The sequence below is a fragment of the Morus notabilis genome, unplaced genomic scaffold (genome assembly GCF_000414095.1).
Source record: "Morus notabilis unplaced genomic scaffold, ASM41409v2 Scaffold1338, whole genome shotgun sequence".
Lineage (NCBI taxonomy): Eukaryota > Viridiplantae > Streptophyta > Magnoliopsida > Rosales > Moraceae > Morus > Morus notabilis.
The window spans coordinates 10,034-24,858 of record NW_010358079.1 but is presented as its reverse complement, the minus strand read 5'-3'; the positions used below and the strand labels follow the sequence as shown (position 1 = coordinate 24,858).

At 32.2% G+C, this 14,825-nt stretch overlaps 1 protein-coding gene across 1 annotated transcript; it reads right to left on the bottom strand.

Annotated features, from left to right (window-relative positions):
- Window positions 1-4,000: 4,000 nt before the first annotated feature.
- On the bottom strand, window positions 4,001-5,154 carry LOC21388016 (phospholipase D C). Its single transcript, XM_010091686.2, has 2 exons — window positions 4,958-5,154; window positions 4,001-4,743 (listed from the first exon to the last, which is right to left on the bottom strand). Exon 2 carries the CDS (start codon window positions 4,730-4,732, stop codon window positions 4,082-4,084), a length of 651 nt encoding a protein of 216 aa, XP_010089988.1. The 5' UTR covers window positions 4,733-4,743; window positions 4,958-5,154; the 3' UTR covers window positions 4,001-4,081.
- Between the last annotated feature and the right edge of the window lie 9,671 nt (window positions 5,155-14,825).

Genomic DNA, 14,825 nt, shown 5'->3' with positions numbered 1-14,825 from the left:
GATGGGTTTTCTTCGTCTCGCTGCACTGAGTCCATAGGGACTGAAATCATCTCAATCGGAGGTCGGATGGGGGAGATATCACGACGGGAAGAAATGGGAATTTCGGAACTTCCGCCGGCGATTGCGGCTGATTCTGGCGGGGTTGGAGGTCGTGCCGCATGTCGTTGAACTCAGCTCGTCGAGATCTTTCTATTGACACCGGTGGTGTCAAAAATGGAGGTCGGAATCTTAACTTGAGTATTTGGCCATTGATGGTTTGTGTGAGAGAGAACGTGAGAGGAGAGAGAGAATGAGCGAGAATAAGAGAAAGAAAGTGTAAGAACCCTAAAAATTTCACTATATAAAGTATCTGATTAAGGCAAGATTACGTGCCTGATCTTATCCTCAATTATTTCTTCTAAACAGATTAAATTTATACTGATTAGAGGTAATTAGTTTAGCTTACGTAAGTTAATCTACTACTTACAGTCCAATATTAATTTCTGAATAATTCAATATTGTTTTATATTCTTACTCGCTTAATATTTCGAACTGTTTCAAGTCTTGAAATTAATTTTAGACTGAACAAATTCTAAATTTTAATTTTCTGTATTCTATCCCGAGAATGACGTTTCTGACAGTGTCAACTCCCGAGCTCATATTGTACCCATCTACTATAAGTATTTATCTTGCGACTTTAACCTAACTGTCTAGCAATTAAGGATTTTTTTCTTCTTTTAAAATGCCAGTGCGTTTTTTTTTTATACGCCGCTAACATCGTGCCGTGCTTAGAGATTCTTGAAATTAAGATTCTCAAACTATACTTGTACTGAAAATTATTCCGCCTTAAAATACGGCGAGAATTTATCGATCGAATTTACTTGATCGAAACATGAACTTAACATGAAATTTGCTATAGAATTTAGGAATACATATATTAATTCCATAAATCCTCCATTCACAATATAACATAATATTTTCTAAGAAAATCCTTGGCTTAAAAATACATGAATTGTATTATTTAAGGTCTGAAATTTTCTCAGTCATTACACCACATCCCTAATTAATCTACTCAATAATAATTACAATAATTATAACTATAATTATTATAAATAATAATAATAAGGGTAAGCCATAGTAATGTTAATTTCTATTTAAATTATCAAGATACCGGCACATTACGCATCTAGCAAACTTATTTCACACTATAAACGTTTTTTTTCTTTTTCTTTTTCTTTTTTTTGCTGAAATTTCACTCTATAAATTTTGAACCATATGAAATCAACAGCCAGTATATTCTTGAAGCTTTGCTAATAGACAGTAGCGAAAAAAACAAAAGGAGGGGGATAAAAAATCTTGCAACCGACATAAGGAGAATTAATTGCCGCCACAAATTTTCCCTCGGTCGTCAAGATTTCTTTTAATGAATAATTGTCGTTATTGTCGATTTGTTTTTTATTTTATTTCCCTCATGAATTGTCTGTATTATTATCTTTTTGGTTGAAGAAATGTCAGTATTATTTGACTACAACTTAATACGTCCAAAATAACTAGTCTAATAAAATGAGACCACAAGTCTTCTCTGTTTATAAAGAAATTAAAGAAATTAAGAATTAAGGTTCATATTCATAAGGACCACTTAGCAAAATTATGGCCGTGTTTAGAATTAATTCTGTTTTTATTTATCACGTTTTTTGAGAAAGAAAAAATAAAAATATTTTTAAAACGGCGTTTGACGTAATAAAGATAAAAAACGGAAATGAAAATAATTTTTTGGTTTAGTATAAAATGAGAGAGAAATAAAAAATGACTTTTAGTTATTTTTTATTTTTTATTTTCGTTTTCTCCTCTCTCAAGCAGAGAGAGAAGAGAGACATTAATAGGTCTTTTACATTAAAAACAATCTCTTGATAAAACTATCAAATATATTTTTAAAAATAATTTCTGTCTGAGATTGAAAACGTTTTCATTTTCATTTTCATATAAAAAATAAAATTATTTTAGAATTAGTTCCAAACGCGTCCTATGTTTTTTTTTCTTCGAATTCACTGTTGGAGACGGTTATTTACTGGCGTTGTAGATTTCAAGGGAATTAAAAAATTAAAAACTAAGGTTCATATTCATAATGACCAATTACTAAAACTATGTTTTTTTTTAAAAAAAATTTATTGGCGGATTCGGTTGTTTATCAGGGTGTTTTCCTGTGGTTTGTGGCAATTCTAGTTGGATTTGGTATTAGCAAAACTATGTTAGTGGATAAAATGTTTAGAAAAAGTCCCTTAAAAATTGTTTAGGAAATAGAAAAGACATAGCCCTTAATGATAGCTGAAAGGTCAATAATGGTGCACTGAATATTGAATATTGAATATTGCTGATAAATATTGAATATTGATTAAACAGTAAAAAAAGCATAAATAATGGTAAAGAAAGCTCAGGGAAACTTTGGCTTTTTTGTCTAGCTATTAGCTAATTAGCCGGTCAGAAACTGATAATTTCTTTGTGGGGAAACACATTGAACTGAAAAAGACTCAGGCAACTTTTTTTTTTCTTTAATATTTTTATTAAAGAGGGAAAAAGAAGGGATTGATTATGATAATCGAGTTGGTGACATGTCACTTTCAATTTCTACTCAAATTTATCTTGTCTACTACTTAGAGCTTCTTTCCATATGGTCCAACCAAATGTTAGATAAATTAAAAATTAAAAAAAAAAAAAAAAAAAAAAAAAAAAAAAAAAAAAGCAAAAGATAGTTTTGCCCTATATTGTACTTAGTTATTAACTTTAATTATCAAGTTTTGACCCCCAAGAAGACACAGTGGAAATCTACATCGGAATACTTTACAATAAATCCACGTTAATGTGGCAATGGCTATTTCTTCAAAAAAATATATATATAATAAAAAAATCCTAAACAACAATATGTTGAAAAAGAGTGTTATGTTACATTTATTTTATATAATAATGCCATTATAAAAATATAAATACATGGAATTTATTTATTCAAAACCAGCAATATATTTTTGCAATATCATTTCCACATAAAGCAAATATCAATTACACCTTCCACTGTGTTCGACGTTTTTTCGTTAAAAGACCATAATAACACGCACCTGTTCACACACTGTTAGTTTATCAATCAATCTCAAAAGCTTAAATTATTAGGAGGCGGACCAATAAAAGTTTTATACGTTAACATTTCTTTATCATTATAGGATGGTATATTCAATCTAGATGAAGAATCTTATTTAGGTAATTATTCAGATGCTCTGCACAATTTCATAATCCGTAGGTCATTTTTGACTCCGGAAATAAAACCCCACGAAGAGAAACAAAAGGAGGAAAGAGATAAAAAGGTTATTTTGACTATAATACCAGCCTAACAGGACAGTCAAAATAGTAGAATAAAAACCTAGTTTTGTACCAGATACATTTGGCCCTATGGTCCGGTGTATTGTGACTTCAATAGATGCTCCAGAATGAGTATCACCCGTTTGATTCGTAAGTTTGAGTACAACATTTTGACAGAAATTTAAATTTTTGTGAAAGAATACACTGTAAAAAAATGTTTGATTATGGTTCAAATCCGAGAAATAAACAGATGTTTAAAGTATCGAAAAGCGTTTCTGATGTTTATCATCTGCATTGATCATTCAGGGTCTCAATCTTGATGGCAAAGATAACAACAGAAGAAATGCCTTAATTTCACCAAATGAAATAATTAAAATGCTTTTGGGGGTCTCTTCAAACTATGAACATGTATCAGATGCTTATCATTGAGGACAATTAGACCCCTCAAAACAATGGCGCAATCAAATTCCACAATGAAACAGGAGACCAAAAATTTTCCCTTTTGTCCCCTATTTTACACTAAATCTAAATCTAATTTTTTTTTTTCCTTTTTAATCTTCCACACCCTAAAACAAGGACCATAATAAACAAGACTCTCTGAGACTAAGCCAATTACCACAAATTCCTATACAAGACATAGAAACAAGAAAAAAAAAAAAAAAAAAAAACCCAAAAAATCCTAAAAAAAAAAAAAAAAAAAAAAAAAAAAAAAAAAAAAAAAAAAAACACTTACCACTAATTCTATGGAGACTTTTTACAATGATTCAAGGAAGCCAGTTTTTGTTAGAATAGCATTCCTCACTTTGCTAAGATCCCTCCCTTTAAGGGTCCTCCCAACACCTTCAAAAACCGAAAAAGACGATATCTGACTCTTTGCAAGCCTCCTAGCAATCAACTCATGTGGAGGCACTTTGTGAGCATAATCATCATCATTATAATAATAATAATCATCATCATCATCATCATCGTCATCATCATCATGTTCATCATCATCTTCATCATCATCATCATGATGATCATCATCATAATCATTAAGCCATGATCTATTCTTGGAGGCCTTCTTTGACTTGTGTCTATAAATGTTGTTAGGCCAGTTGGGGGTATTGATAGGAGCTGATTGCTGAAGGACTTTGGCTTCATGGTTCAAATTGACACTGCGGCTGCCGCCGCCGGCTTTCGGGATAATTCTCGACGCCGTCGGGACATTTTTCGGGCCGGAAAGTGATGGTGGTGGTGATGATGATGATGACTCCTTAAGCCTCACAACCTTGGTGGTAGTATCACTAGAATGATCTGTTGTTCTATCTTTGAGAACAGACCAAACATCTTCTTCCTCAAAATCTCCATCTCTCAAAGACCTCCACACCCCACTGCTTTGCCTAATTAGGCCGTACCTGTTTTCCATGGCTAAATCACCTGCATATAAATCATATCACAAAAACATATAAATACCCAAACAGATTGTTTATAGAGAGAGGACTAAAAAATGAATAAATAAACAAATTTTTTTTTTCCCAAAACTCTTCCAGATTCTATCTGAAAATAAATAAATAGGGTTTGGTTCATTTTCTTTGAAAGAATTTTTTACAAAGCCAAGTTTCATATATACTGAAATATTTTGGAGCTTTACCTGAAGATGGTTTGAAAAAGTGTTAGTGAGAGAAGAATATATGAAGAAGCAAAACGCCCATAGGATTACTCAAGAGCAGCAGTGAAGAGTGGCAACGTACAAACAAGACAGATTCTCCAAGTTGATGGGTCTACAAAGTATTTGTTTGGTCCCTGGAAGTCTGACTTTGACAGAGAAAGCTAAAGAAATTGTAGGGGAGTGAATATGATCTTTTTGTTATTTTTTACTGTGCCATTGAACTTGGGAGATTTCTACCATAGGGTTTAAATAAAGAAATTACCAGTAAGTCTCCCTTTTTTTAACGTAAAATTTCATTCAACTAAAAAGTCTTACAGACACCAATTGTATGACCATGTGGTACACAATACAAAATACTCGATAAAAATAGATTCCGTAAGTAAATTCTGATGAAGCACAGGGAAGACGATGCAAGACGAACTCGATATCGAGAAAATTCTTTGACACGTCAATTTAAGCATGCATAAGACTCTTTTTAAAATCACTACAATCGATGGAAGCTTTCAATCAATTGAGAGTATGTAACGTGTAGCTCTAAGGCCACCAACTTCTCCGCTTAGACTCTGAATTTTTAACTCACCAAGACCTAAATCTGGCGGGCCACAAACAAACTCCAATAGTGGGAGATTTATAAGGTAAGTTTCTTTGTAAGTTGTTAATTATGTATTAGAAATTATATGTTTTACATACTTTTTATTTTTAATGTAATTTTGAACGGATATTAAGGTCAAAAGACTCATACTGTAAAAGGATCCTTAATCTTATCTTGATCATAAGATAAAAAATTTCCGTATGACAATGCAAAAATGATACTATTATTATCTTTTTTCATTGATTGTGAATACAGAAAAGACGCGAACAACCAACAAGAGATTAGGAATGAGGGATTCTGAGTGAGTGATAATGTTTCATGATATTAACTCATGGATATTTTTTCATTAAGTTCACAATGATTTGAAATTGATCCCTGGTATTCATGAATTATGATGATATCATTGTTTAATCTCCTATAATATACTAGAATAAATAATATGGTTTCTTTAACAATTGGCTTTCCTTCTAAGTCTTGGAGTCCCACTTGGAGCAGCCATCATTCAAAAAAAAAAAAAAAACAAAAGAAAAAAACAGAGAGAAATTTGAGTAAATAAATACTTTTGGTTAATTTTAATTTTAGTCCTTGAAGAGTAAAAGTTCTCATATTGCACCGTAAAATTCAAAATGGCACCCCTGGACTTTTACTTCCGTCATTAAAATTAATATCAACATTGTGCCATTTTAAATTATGCAGCAAAGTGAGATAACTCACATACTTTGAGGTTTAAACATAAAAATTAACCGAAAGACTTCTATTATGGAGTTGGGGAAAAAAAAAACAGAGTTTTGCACATGAAAAAGAATAACCAACCAAGGTAAATGACAGCAATGAGGAAATCATGGGACAATAAATCCCTTTTCTAGGCTAAATTCTGGTATATTAAAGTCAAAATTCTCTTGACTAGGCTAATTATTACAGCGCTAATAGCACCCAAATTTGTAATTGTAAAGAAGTATCAAAGTAAAAAAGATACCAAAAGCTTAAAAGTTTTTTTTTTTTTTTTAATCAAGTTGAAGCAGAAAATTGCATATGAGCAGAATAAGATTCCATTTTGAAACAAACATGAGAAAAATAAAAAATTACAAGCAGTTTTTGTTAAAAAGAAAAATTAAAACATCTAGGAGAGAATTTTGATTCATTTGGTAGAAAAAAATTCAATGCTTTTGGGGCTGCAATGATGACAAAAGTGATTAAATGCAATAAAGAAATTTGCAGACTGAAAAGGAAATAATTATTGGAAGATTCTGTTTACCAGCCATGCAAACCTCATGCCCTTATTCAGAAGCCGTCATTCAACGAATTGGGATCCTAAAATGCCAATATTAAAACAAAATCCACATAGCTACAAGATTTTGGGCTTCTTCATTAACCAATCAAAACATAAAACTCCCAATCCCTCTCACATAATTCCAATTCTTTAGGTTACTTAGCAAACAAGTTATGTTAAAAATGGACTAGGATTCTCTGTCTAAGTTTTGGTATCTCAAACAGTAACTAGTTCATTGTATCATACTATATCATTTAATAAAACAAGCATGAAATTATGAATTAAAAAAAACATTTGAAATCTTTTAAATGATGTAGAATAATATGATTGGTTAGACGGGTGATTTGAGGCTATACCGAAAGCATCTCTAAATTGTTTGTTGATTTAGACATCCAAATTCACGCCACCAAAGATTTAACATCTTTTCGGCTATGCAAGACTAGAAGTGGTGGCCATAGTGGGGTCACATAGTACTGTGGAGCCGACACTTAAATACACAATGTAATCTAAAAGCATACATCATTTTTGGCCATTTTCCTTCTCTACCGCTATTTGTGGATCCTAAAGGAAAAAAAGCTTTTCACTTGTGTAAGATTTGGCCTTCTCTGGTAATAGAATTTTGATGGTATTAAGCAACCATGAATACTATAATAACACAAACATTCATTAGTAGGCACTTAAAAAAAAAAAAGGCAACTTTATATTAAGGTTCCATTACTCTTCACTACTTTTTTAATATAATGGTGATATTAGGGGTGCGTTTGGAACTCGTTTCAAAATGATTTTAATTTTTATATAAAAATAGAAATGAAAACGTTTTCAATCTCAGATAAAAGTTATTTTTGAAAATGCGTTTAGTAGTTTTATCAAGAGATTGTTTTCAGTATAAAAAAAACTCATTAATGTCTCTCTCTCTCCCTCTGCTCGAGAGAGGAGAAAACAAAAATAAAAAATGAAAAACGACTAAAAGTCGTTTTTCATTTCTCTCCCATTTTACACTAAGCCAAAAAATAGTTTCTATTTCCGTTTTTTGTCTTTAATTGTGCCAAACACCGTTTTGAAATCGTTTTTATTTTTTTCTCAAAAAATGTGAAAAACAAAAATAAGAACAATTCTAAACACGGCATAGTATTCTTAAACTGGTACTATAATTTAGTATGCTAATAAAGCTGGGAAATGAAATGTGAACCACTGAAAGATATCACATATTTGGCAAAAAGCTGTCTAAAGTTAAAGAAAGTTCTTTTTGACCAGAAAGAAGACAAGCAGAACAACCCTGATTTCATTCTATAATGCTAGAATATGTACAAAGTATTTACTTTATTTCTTTGACAAAGCATTGTTATTTGTTGAAACATTTTTCTTTCAATGACAATGCTTATGTTAGTTTGGAGCTTATGAACACTTTCTCTGATATTCTTTCATAAATAGAAAAGGAAAAAAAAAAGAAAAAGAAAGAAGTTATGCCTATCTTATTGGTGAAAAGTGCAAGATCACTAGCTTAATGGTGGACACTAAATCAAAGGATGCACCAATAGACTGAAAATCTGGCAAAAAGGGTTGTCCTCTTTTATGAGGATTTTAGATAAACTTTATTTGTAAAACACTTTTGTTAGCAACTCTTGGGTTAAAATTTGGATTCACAAACTTGTATGAGTTGTCCATTCGGCCATTGAGCATCTCCCTCATCAACTCGATAGATAACTACTCGATTTGCAACAATTATTTAGTATGATTCCTTCAATGTGTTTCGGTTACTTTGTTCACAAGAAAGAGCCTATCCTCGTCTTGGTAAACTCGGCTCCAAAAGTGGACGTAGCTTTTTTCAGGATGAACCAGTACAAATATTTGTTCTGATCATTTATTTTTTGAGCATTTTATTTATTATTTCTATATGATCATATTTATTTCTGTGATCAAGGGCCTTAATTTCAAGATATAAATCTATTTTCCTAACTTATTCTTCTTGACCATGTATCCAATGTCTCCAGGAACAATTTTTATATGCCAATTGCCCATCGAAAGCTTGCAATTCCAATACCATTTGATTTTTGTTATTTCAGCTAAGGTTATGTTAAAAGTAATCCATACTCAAAACTCCAACCAATAGTAGAAACAATAATACATGTTTTGACCACACTCATGGAACCAATCAACAACCAAAACAAATGTTGTACACTCACTATCAATTAGGCCACATTATTACAAAAACTTCTCATTCCATCCTAACAATGACTTTGGCCACCCTAATGCGAAAAAAAAAAAAAAAAAGACACCACCACAAAATCCAAATAGACCTTAAATTCCAACTCCTGAACCTACTTGAGCTCATTCAATGCTTCAGCTTCAGCAACAATCTCCGAAATCTCTCTGCTGAATCTTAGCCTCCCGCGCGCAAGGCCGGCGATTATACATTCAGCTTAACTGCATTGTCCGTGGCTCTACTCATGGCGCTCACCCTCGCCGCGAGCTCGCTACCACGGCCTCTTGCAGTGCCCTTAACACCTGGCTGTTGCCAACAAATTAGTATCAAGAACTGAACAGGGTCTTGTTCAAATTTCATAACTGGTGATTACTAGGTCCCGTTTATTTCACTGATTTGAATTTAAAATTTGATTTTTACTACAGTAAAAAGCTCTCAGAAATAATCACATCTAACTTTTTTACTACAGTAAAAAGTTCTCACATAAAGTCACATCTCAACTCAAATAAAAAACTCGAATTAGAGAACTAAACGGACCCGCTCACAAAATGCCAGTTATCTATTCACTTTTAAAATTTTTTTTTTTCGTTTTTAAATTTGATCATAGTATCCTTGCTGTGTTTTTCCAAGCTATTGTCCTTTTTTTTAGTCGCTTTTAGGGATTTTTTTAATCTTGAAGTTCCGTCTCTTTGTTTTTCTGATATTGCAAGCTTTTTTCTAGTTGCTTCTAAATGTTTACATCCTTTAGAAAGTTAATCCCATTTATGTTTGTCATCGTTTTAAAGTAATTGTCGTCTTAAATGAGGTTGCCGTTTCTTCATGTTTATTGTCGTTTTTAAATTGTTTTGTCCTTGTCTTCATAAACCGACAATCTATAGCAATGGTGCACGTAACCGAAATAAATGGAAGCCTCCATGTCTTATTTCTATATATTTAGAAATGTTGTAAATCAATTAAGTGTGCATGCCACCTCTTAGTATTCTATAATCTTTTATTTATATCTTATTATCTCTTCGTAATTCCTCACTTAATATTGTATATTATCTCTTCATAATTCTCATCTATGTAAATCATGTAACTTGTGTCTTTTGATCTATCTTTACTCATGATTCTTAACTTATAAATAGAAGTTGTATGAGCTTATTTTGAACATATCTATTATAAGTGAATGGAAGAATATAAAATGTTAGTCTCTCATATTTTTCTTGTGTCTCTCTTTTTATTATGCTTTGTCGTTTATCTTTGGTGAATTTTCATTTGTTTAATAATACGTTATCAGCATGAGTCTCTAACCATATTTGTTGTATGAAAAGTTTGAGGGATTTTACAAGACTCAGAGATTGGTAAATTGATATACCGGTAAGGTACGTTGATTTTTCACCATTTTCTTTTGAAAGCTTAAATCTATGTTTTGAATATCGTTCTAGCATCTTTTCTATGTTACATGATTCTTAGTGCAATATTTATTATACGTAATGGCCATACTATAAATTTCTTGCTAGCATCTTTCCTTTATTGATCTTTCGCTAATGTATTGAAAACTTTGTCGGTGATGTTGGTATGAGGACCATCCTGTCTATAAAGAAAAGTTATTATTTAAATCTCATATTAGTTTTCTTCATGAATTATGGTATGTCACTCTTCATAACGTATAAACTTTATGATTCCATATTGCTTTTTGACATTAATTGTATAGATTTTGTTGTATGTGCATATATATGATCATATTCTTATATGGTTTATTCAGGGCCTTGACTTATACATCCGAGATTAATTTGACGGTATATCCCATGTTTTGTTTTTCTTTCCACATACAGTCATTATCTTACACTTATTCACTTTTTATTTCATAAGTAATAATGGTAGATATATTTTGTTGAAATTTGATGGTGTTATACTGATACTTTTTGTTAGTTTATCAATCCATCTCAAAAGCTTAAGCTGTTAGGAAGTGGGTCAATAATAATTTTATACTTTAACACTCCCCCTCACGTGTGGGCAGGACAATGGGCAATCATGTGGGTAAATTAATTAGAAAGCCCAACACGTGAATATTTAAGCCTGAGATATATTAAAAACCCAACACATGATGACAATTTAAATGGGGATAAAAAATGTAATTTGATGGTGTTATACTGATACTTTTTGTTAGTTTATCAATCCATCTCAAAAGCTTAAGCTGTTAGGAAGTGGGTCAATAATAATTTTATACTTTAACAATCCCCCTCACGTGTGGGCAGGACAATGGGCAATCATGTGGGTAAATTAATTGGAAAGTCCAACACGTGAATATTTAAGCCTGAGATATATTAAAAACCCAACACATGATGACAATTTAAATGGGGATAAAAAATGTAATTATGAGGGTTTGAACTCAGGACCTCCTGCTTTGATACCATGTTAGTTTACCAATCCATCCCAAAAACTTAAGCTATTAAGAGGTGGGTGAACAATAGTTTTATACTTTAACACTTTTGCATCAGGTAGACCCAATATTTTGTTCTCCACATGTTTGCTTACCTCCAAAGTTCAAAATGTTAGAAATCTATGTACTATATGTGAGGTATTACATATGCGTTTCTAGGTTTTTGGTATACTAATAGTATGACACCTTATAATTTGTTTGAAGAATATGTTAAAAAAACGTTTTCTATACCTTTTCTCATTGATAAGATTAATTTATATACTAAATAGTCATTATATCATATGCTTCTGCTTTGTCAATTATAATTATTTTGGTTAGTTAGAAGTTTGATGAGTTACATAGATTCTTGAACATTTAAAACTTATATTGATATAGATATAAATTAAGTATTGACATATATTTTATAACCAATAATTAAAGAGCCAATAATTTTGTTTAAATGATAATTTGACTTTCCACATTCTATAAAATCAATGTTATCCTATATTGCATTTATGAGTGTAATGATGACAAGATCATGGAAGATAACAGTGTGATGTGGTTTCTTATTATACCATTAGTATGAAAAGACCATCCAACTTTAGCTAATTATTTTTGCATATTCCCCAAAGTGAATATTGCATATTTGATGGTCGTGAAATTTTTGCAATTCCTCAATATCCCATTTATTAGATAAAGCCACAAAGTACTATTGGGAGTGCGGAAATGTACTAATTATAAGAGAAATTGTAAAGTTTGCAAACTCCCATTAATTATGAAAATTAGCCTCTATTAATGTGATATAAAAAGCTTTGGTGCGTATTTGTTATACGCCTAAATATCTGGATGATTTTTGTCAAGCCTAAAGAAAGGGAGAGGATAAAATTCTATTTATCTCGATGATTTTTTAATACAATAGTGTTATTATGCTAATACTAGTATCTCGGCAATTTCTAACACGACACGATGAAACGACACGAGATAAATGAGTTTAGACCGCATGATTATTAATTAGGCCGTTAACGGGCTGGCACAAATAACACAAAAATAAACGGGCTGGATTCGTGCCAGCCCGTTTAACACGCTTAACCGGTTTAATTATATGGGTAATTATCGTGCCGACCTGGCCCGACCCGTTTATTAAGGTCATATACATATTTTTTAAGAGAAAACCCTAAGTTCTCTCTCTCATTCTCTCACACCCGCCTCACTCCTCACGCCCGCCTCAGTCCTCTTCCGCCTCAGTCCTCACCCGTCGTTTCCATCTCCTCAGGGCTACATCGATTTGAGCAAGCGTATGGTTTCGGAAGAGGATATTCAGGCATGCGAGGAGAGGTACAACAAGAGCAAGCTCGTTCACTCGATTATGCGCCATGTTGCTGAGACGATGGGCATCGATTTAGAGGTATTTAGTTTTTGAATCTTTGCTGCTATTCTATGCATAATTTGGATTTTTAGGGTTTGGCTGTGTATTTGGGGATTTATGCGTGCTGACGAATTTCTCTGTTCAATAGCAAGAATAATGCATGTATAAAGTATTACATAAGTATTTAAAGAATAGTTTATAGTATTGCATTGCATATTTAGGTTTTAGAATGTTGAGGAATTTGGTTAATATTATTGGAGAGGAGTGTGGGATTTCCGGCTTGGTTGCTCAGAGAATTTAGAGAAAACTCAAATGGATATTGGTTTATATTGCTTCAATAGCAATAATGTATGTGTTGAATAAGAAATTTATGGAAAGTTTATAGGATTACTTTGGGTATTTGAAGTTTTAGAATGTTGAGGAATTTGGTTAATTTTATTGGAGAGGAATGTGATGGGATTTTCGACTTGGTTGCTCAAAGAATTTTGGGGGAAATTCAGGTGGATATGGTCCTCAAATCAGCATGCATAGATTGCTAGAATGTATTTATTGGAGTAGGAATTTAAGATCACTTTGTGGGGTTTCTTTCGAAGCATGTATACATGATAAGGAAGAGAGAGTTTATTGCCGCAGGATAGTTCTTATCAAACTTGTGAATTTTCTTCTTCCTTGTAACTTGTTTATGTTTAACTTCTAATAACTATAGAGGTTCTCTCCTATCCAATTGGATTTGCATTATTAGAATTCCTTGTTGTTGAATTAGTTTTATCTGCCTGCGTTAATGGCAATGCCACGTGATATGTGTGGGTATTAGAATGCCACGTGAAAGTTAACATTTGCTTCAAGTTCAGTAAGTTAATGATTGATGATTTGATTGATATAAATGTGATTTGGTTAGCTAGATGAATTTCACTTACTTCTTAGGATCACGTGTAGGTTCGTGAGGCTTTACATCGAAAGACTTCAAGAATTAACGTGATTGGTTCAACTTGTTAACAGTAAATATTGTAGAAATTGTTGCAACAAGTTTCTGTAAGAAGTTGAGTACAACATTTTGCACTAAAGTCATTTGACAGCTATTTTAGAAGGTCGCTTGCTTATTTGCAGCATGCCTTTTGTATTAGTTTTTCTGAGTGTGTGAGATCGGGGTGTGCAATTATAATTTCATTAATTCTTCAGGAGAAGGGTATATAGTTTTTCAGGAGAGAAATTTTGTTGAGGAGGGTGTATGCATGTGTGTGTTTGATATTTGGATATTTTAATGTGTGTTAGCTATTATGCATTATTTTAACTATAAGTGATATTAAGTAGTCAATTAATATAGTTTTGAATACAATATAAAATTCCACTATTTTTGCTAGTTGGATCATAAACGGGTCATAAACGTGTTATTTTCGTGTCGGCCCGTCACGGCACGTTTAGTAATCGTGTTCGCGTGTCGTGTCGTGTTAACCGTGTTATTAGCGTTTTGTGTTCGTGTTTAGATTTTTGATACGTTTATTAATCGTGTCGTGTTCGTGCTCACTATAATCGTGTCATGCCGTAATCGTATCGGCCCGAACACGGCCCACGAACACGAATTGCTAGCCCTTTAGTATCTCCTAATTTTAAAAGGTTACACATATCATCACTGGAAGTGTGAAATGGGGTTTGCAGTATTATGAGGCTCCCATGATAACCAAAATTGATTACTGAAAAAGGTTTGGATGTCTACCTATTGTATTGATCTTTTATACATTAACCTAAATAAAGGGAGAAATTATACGATTAATTGATCGTAAGAATTTTAATTTGGCATATGAAAAGGCTATAACCTATGGTGATGCCCTTGTCTTGTGAACATACAAATGACATTTACAAGGGCTAAATGGAAAAATGGGAAAAGAAAGAGTAGAGTTATATATATTATCTCCTCTTTATTTTATTCAAAGTTTTTTTTTCCTAAATTTATTTTTGACGTGGTGGAGTTATTATGGTATCCTCTTATTTTAAAAAGCTCATATATATATATATAT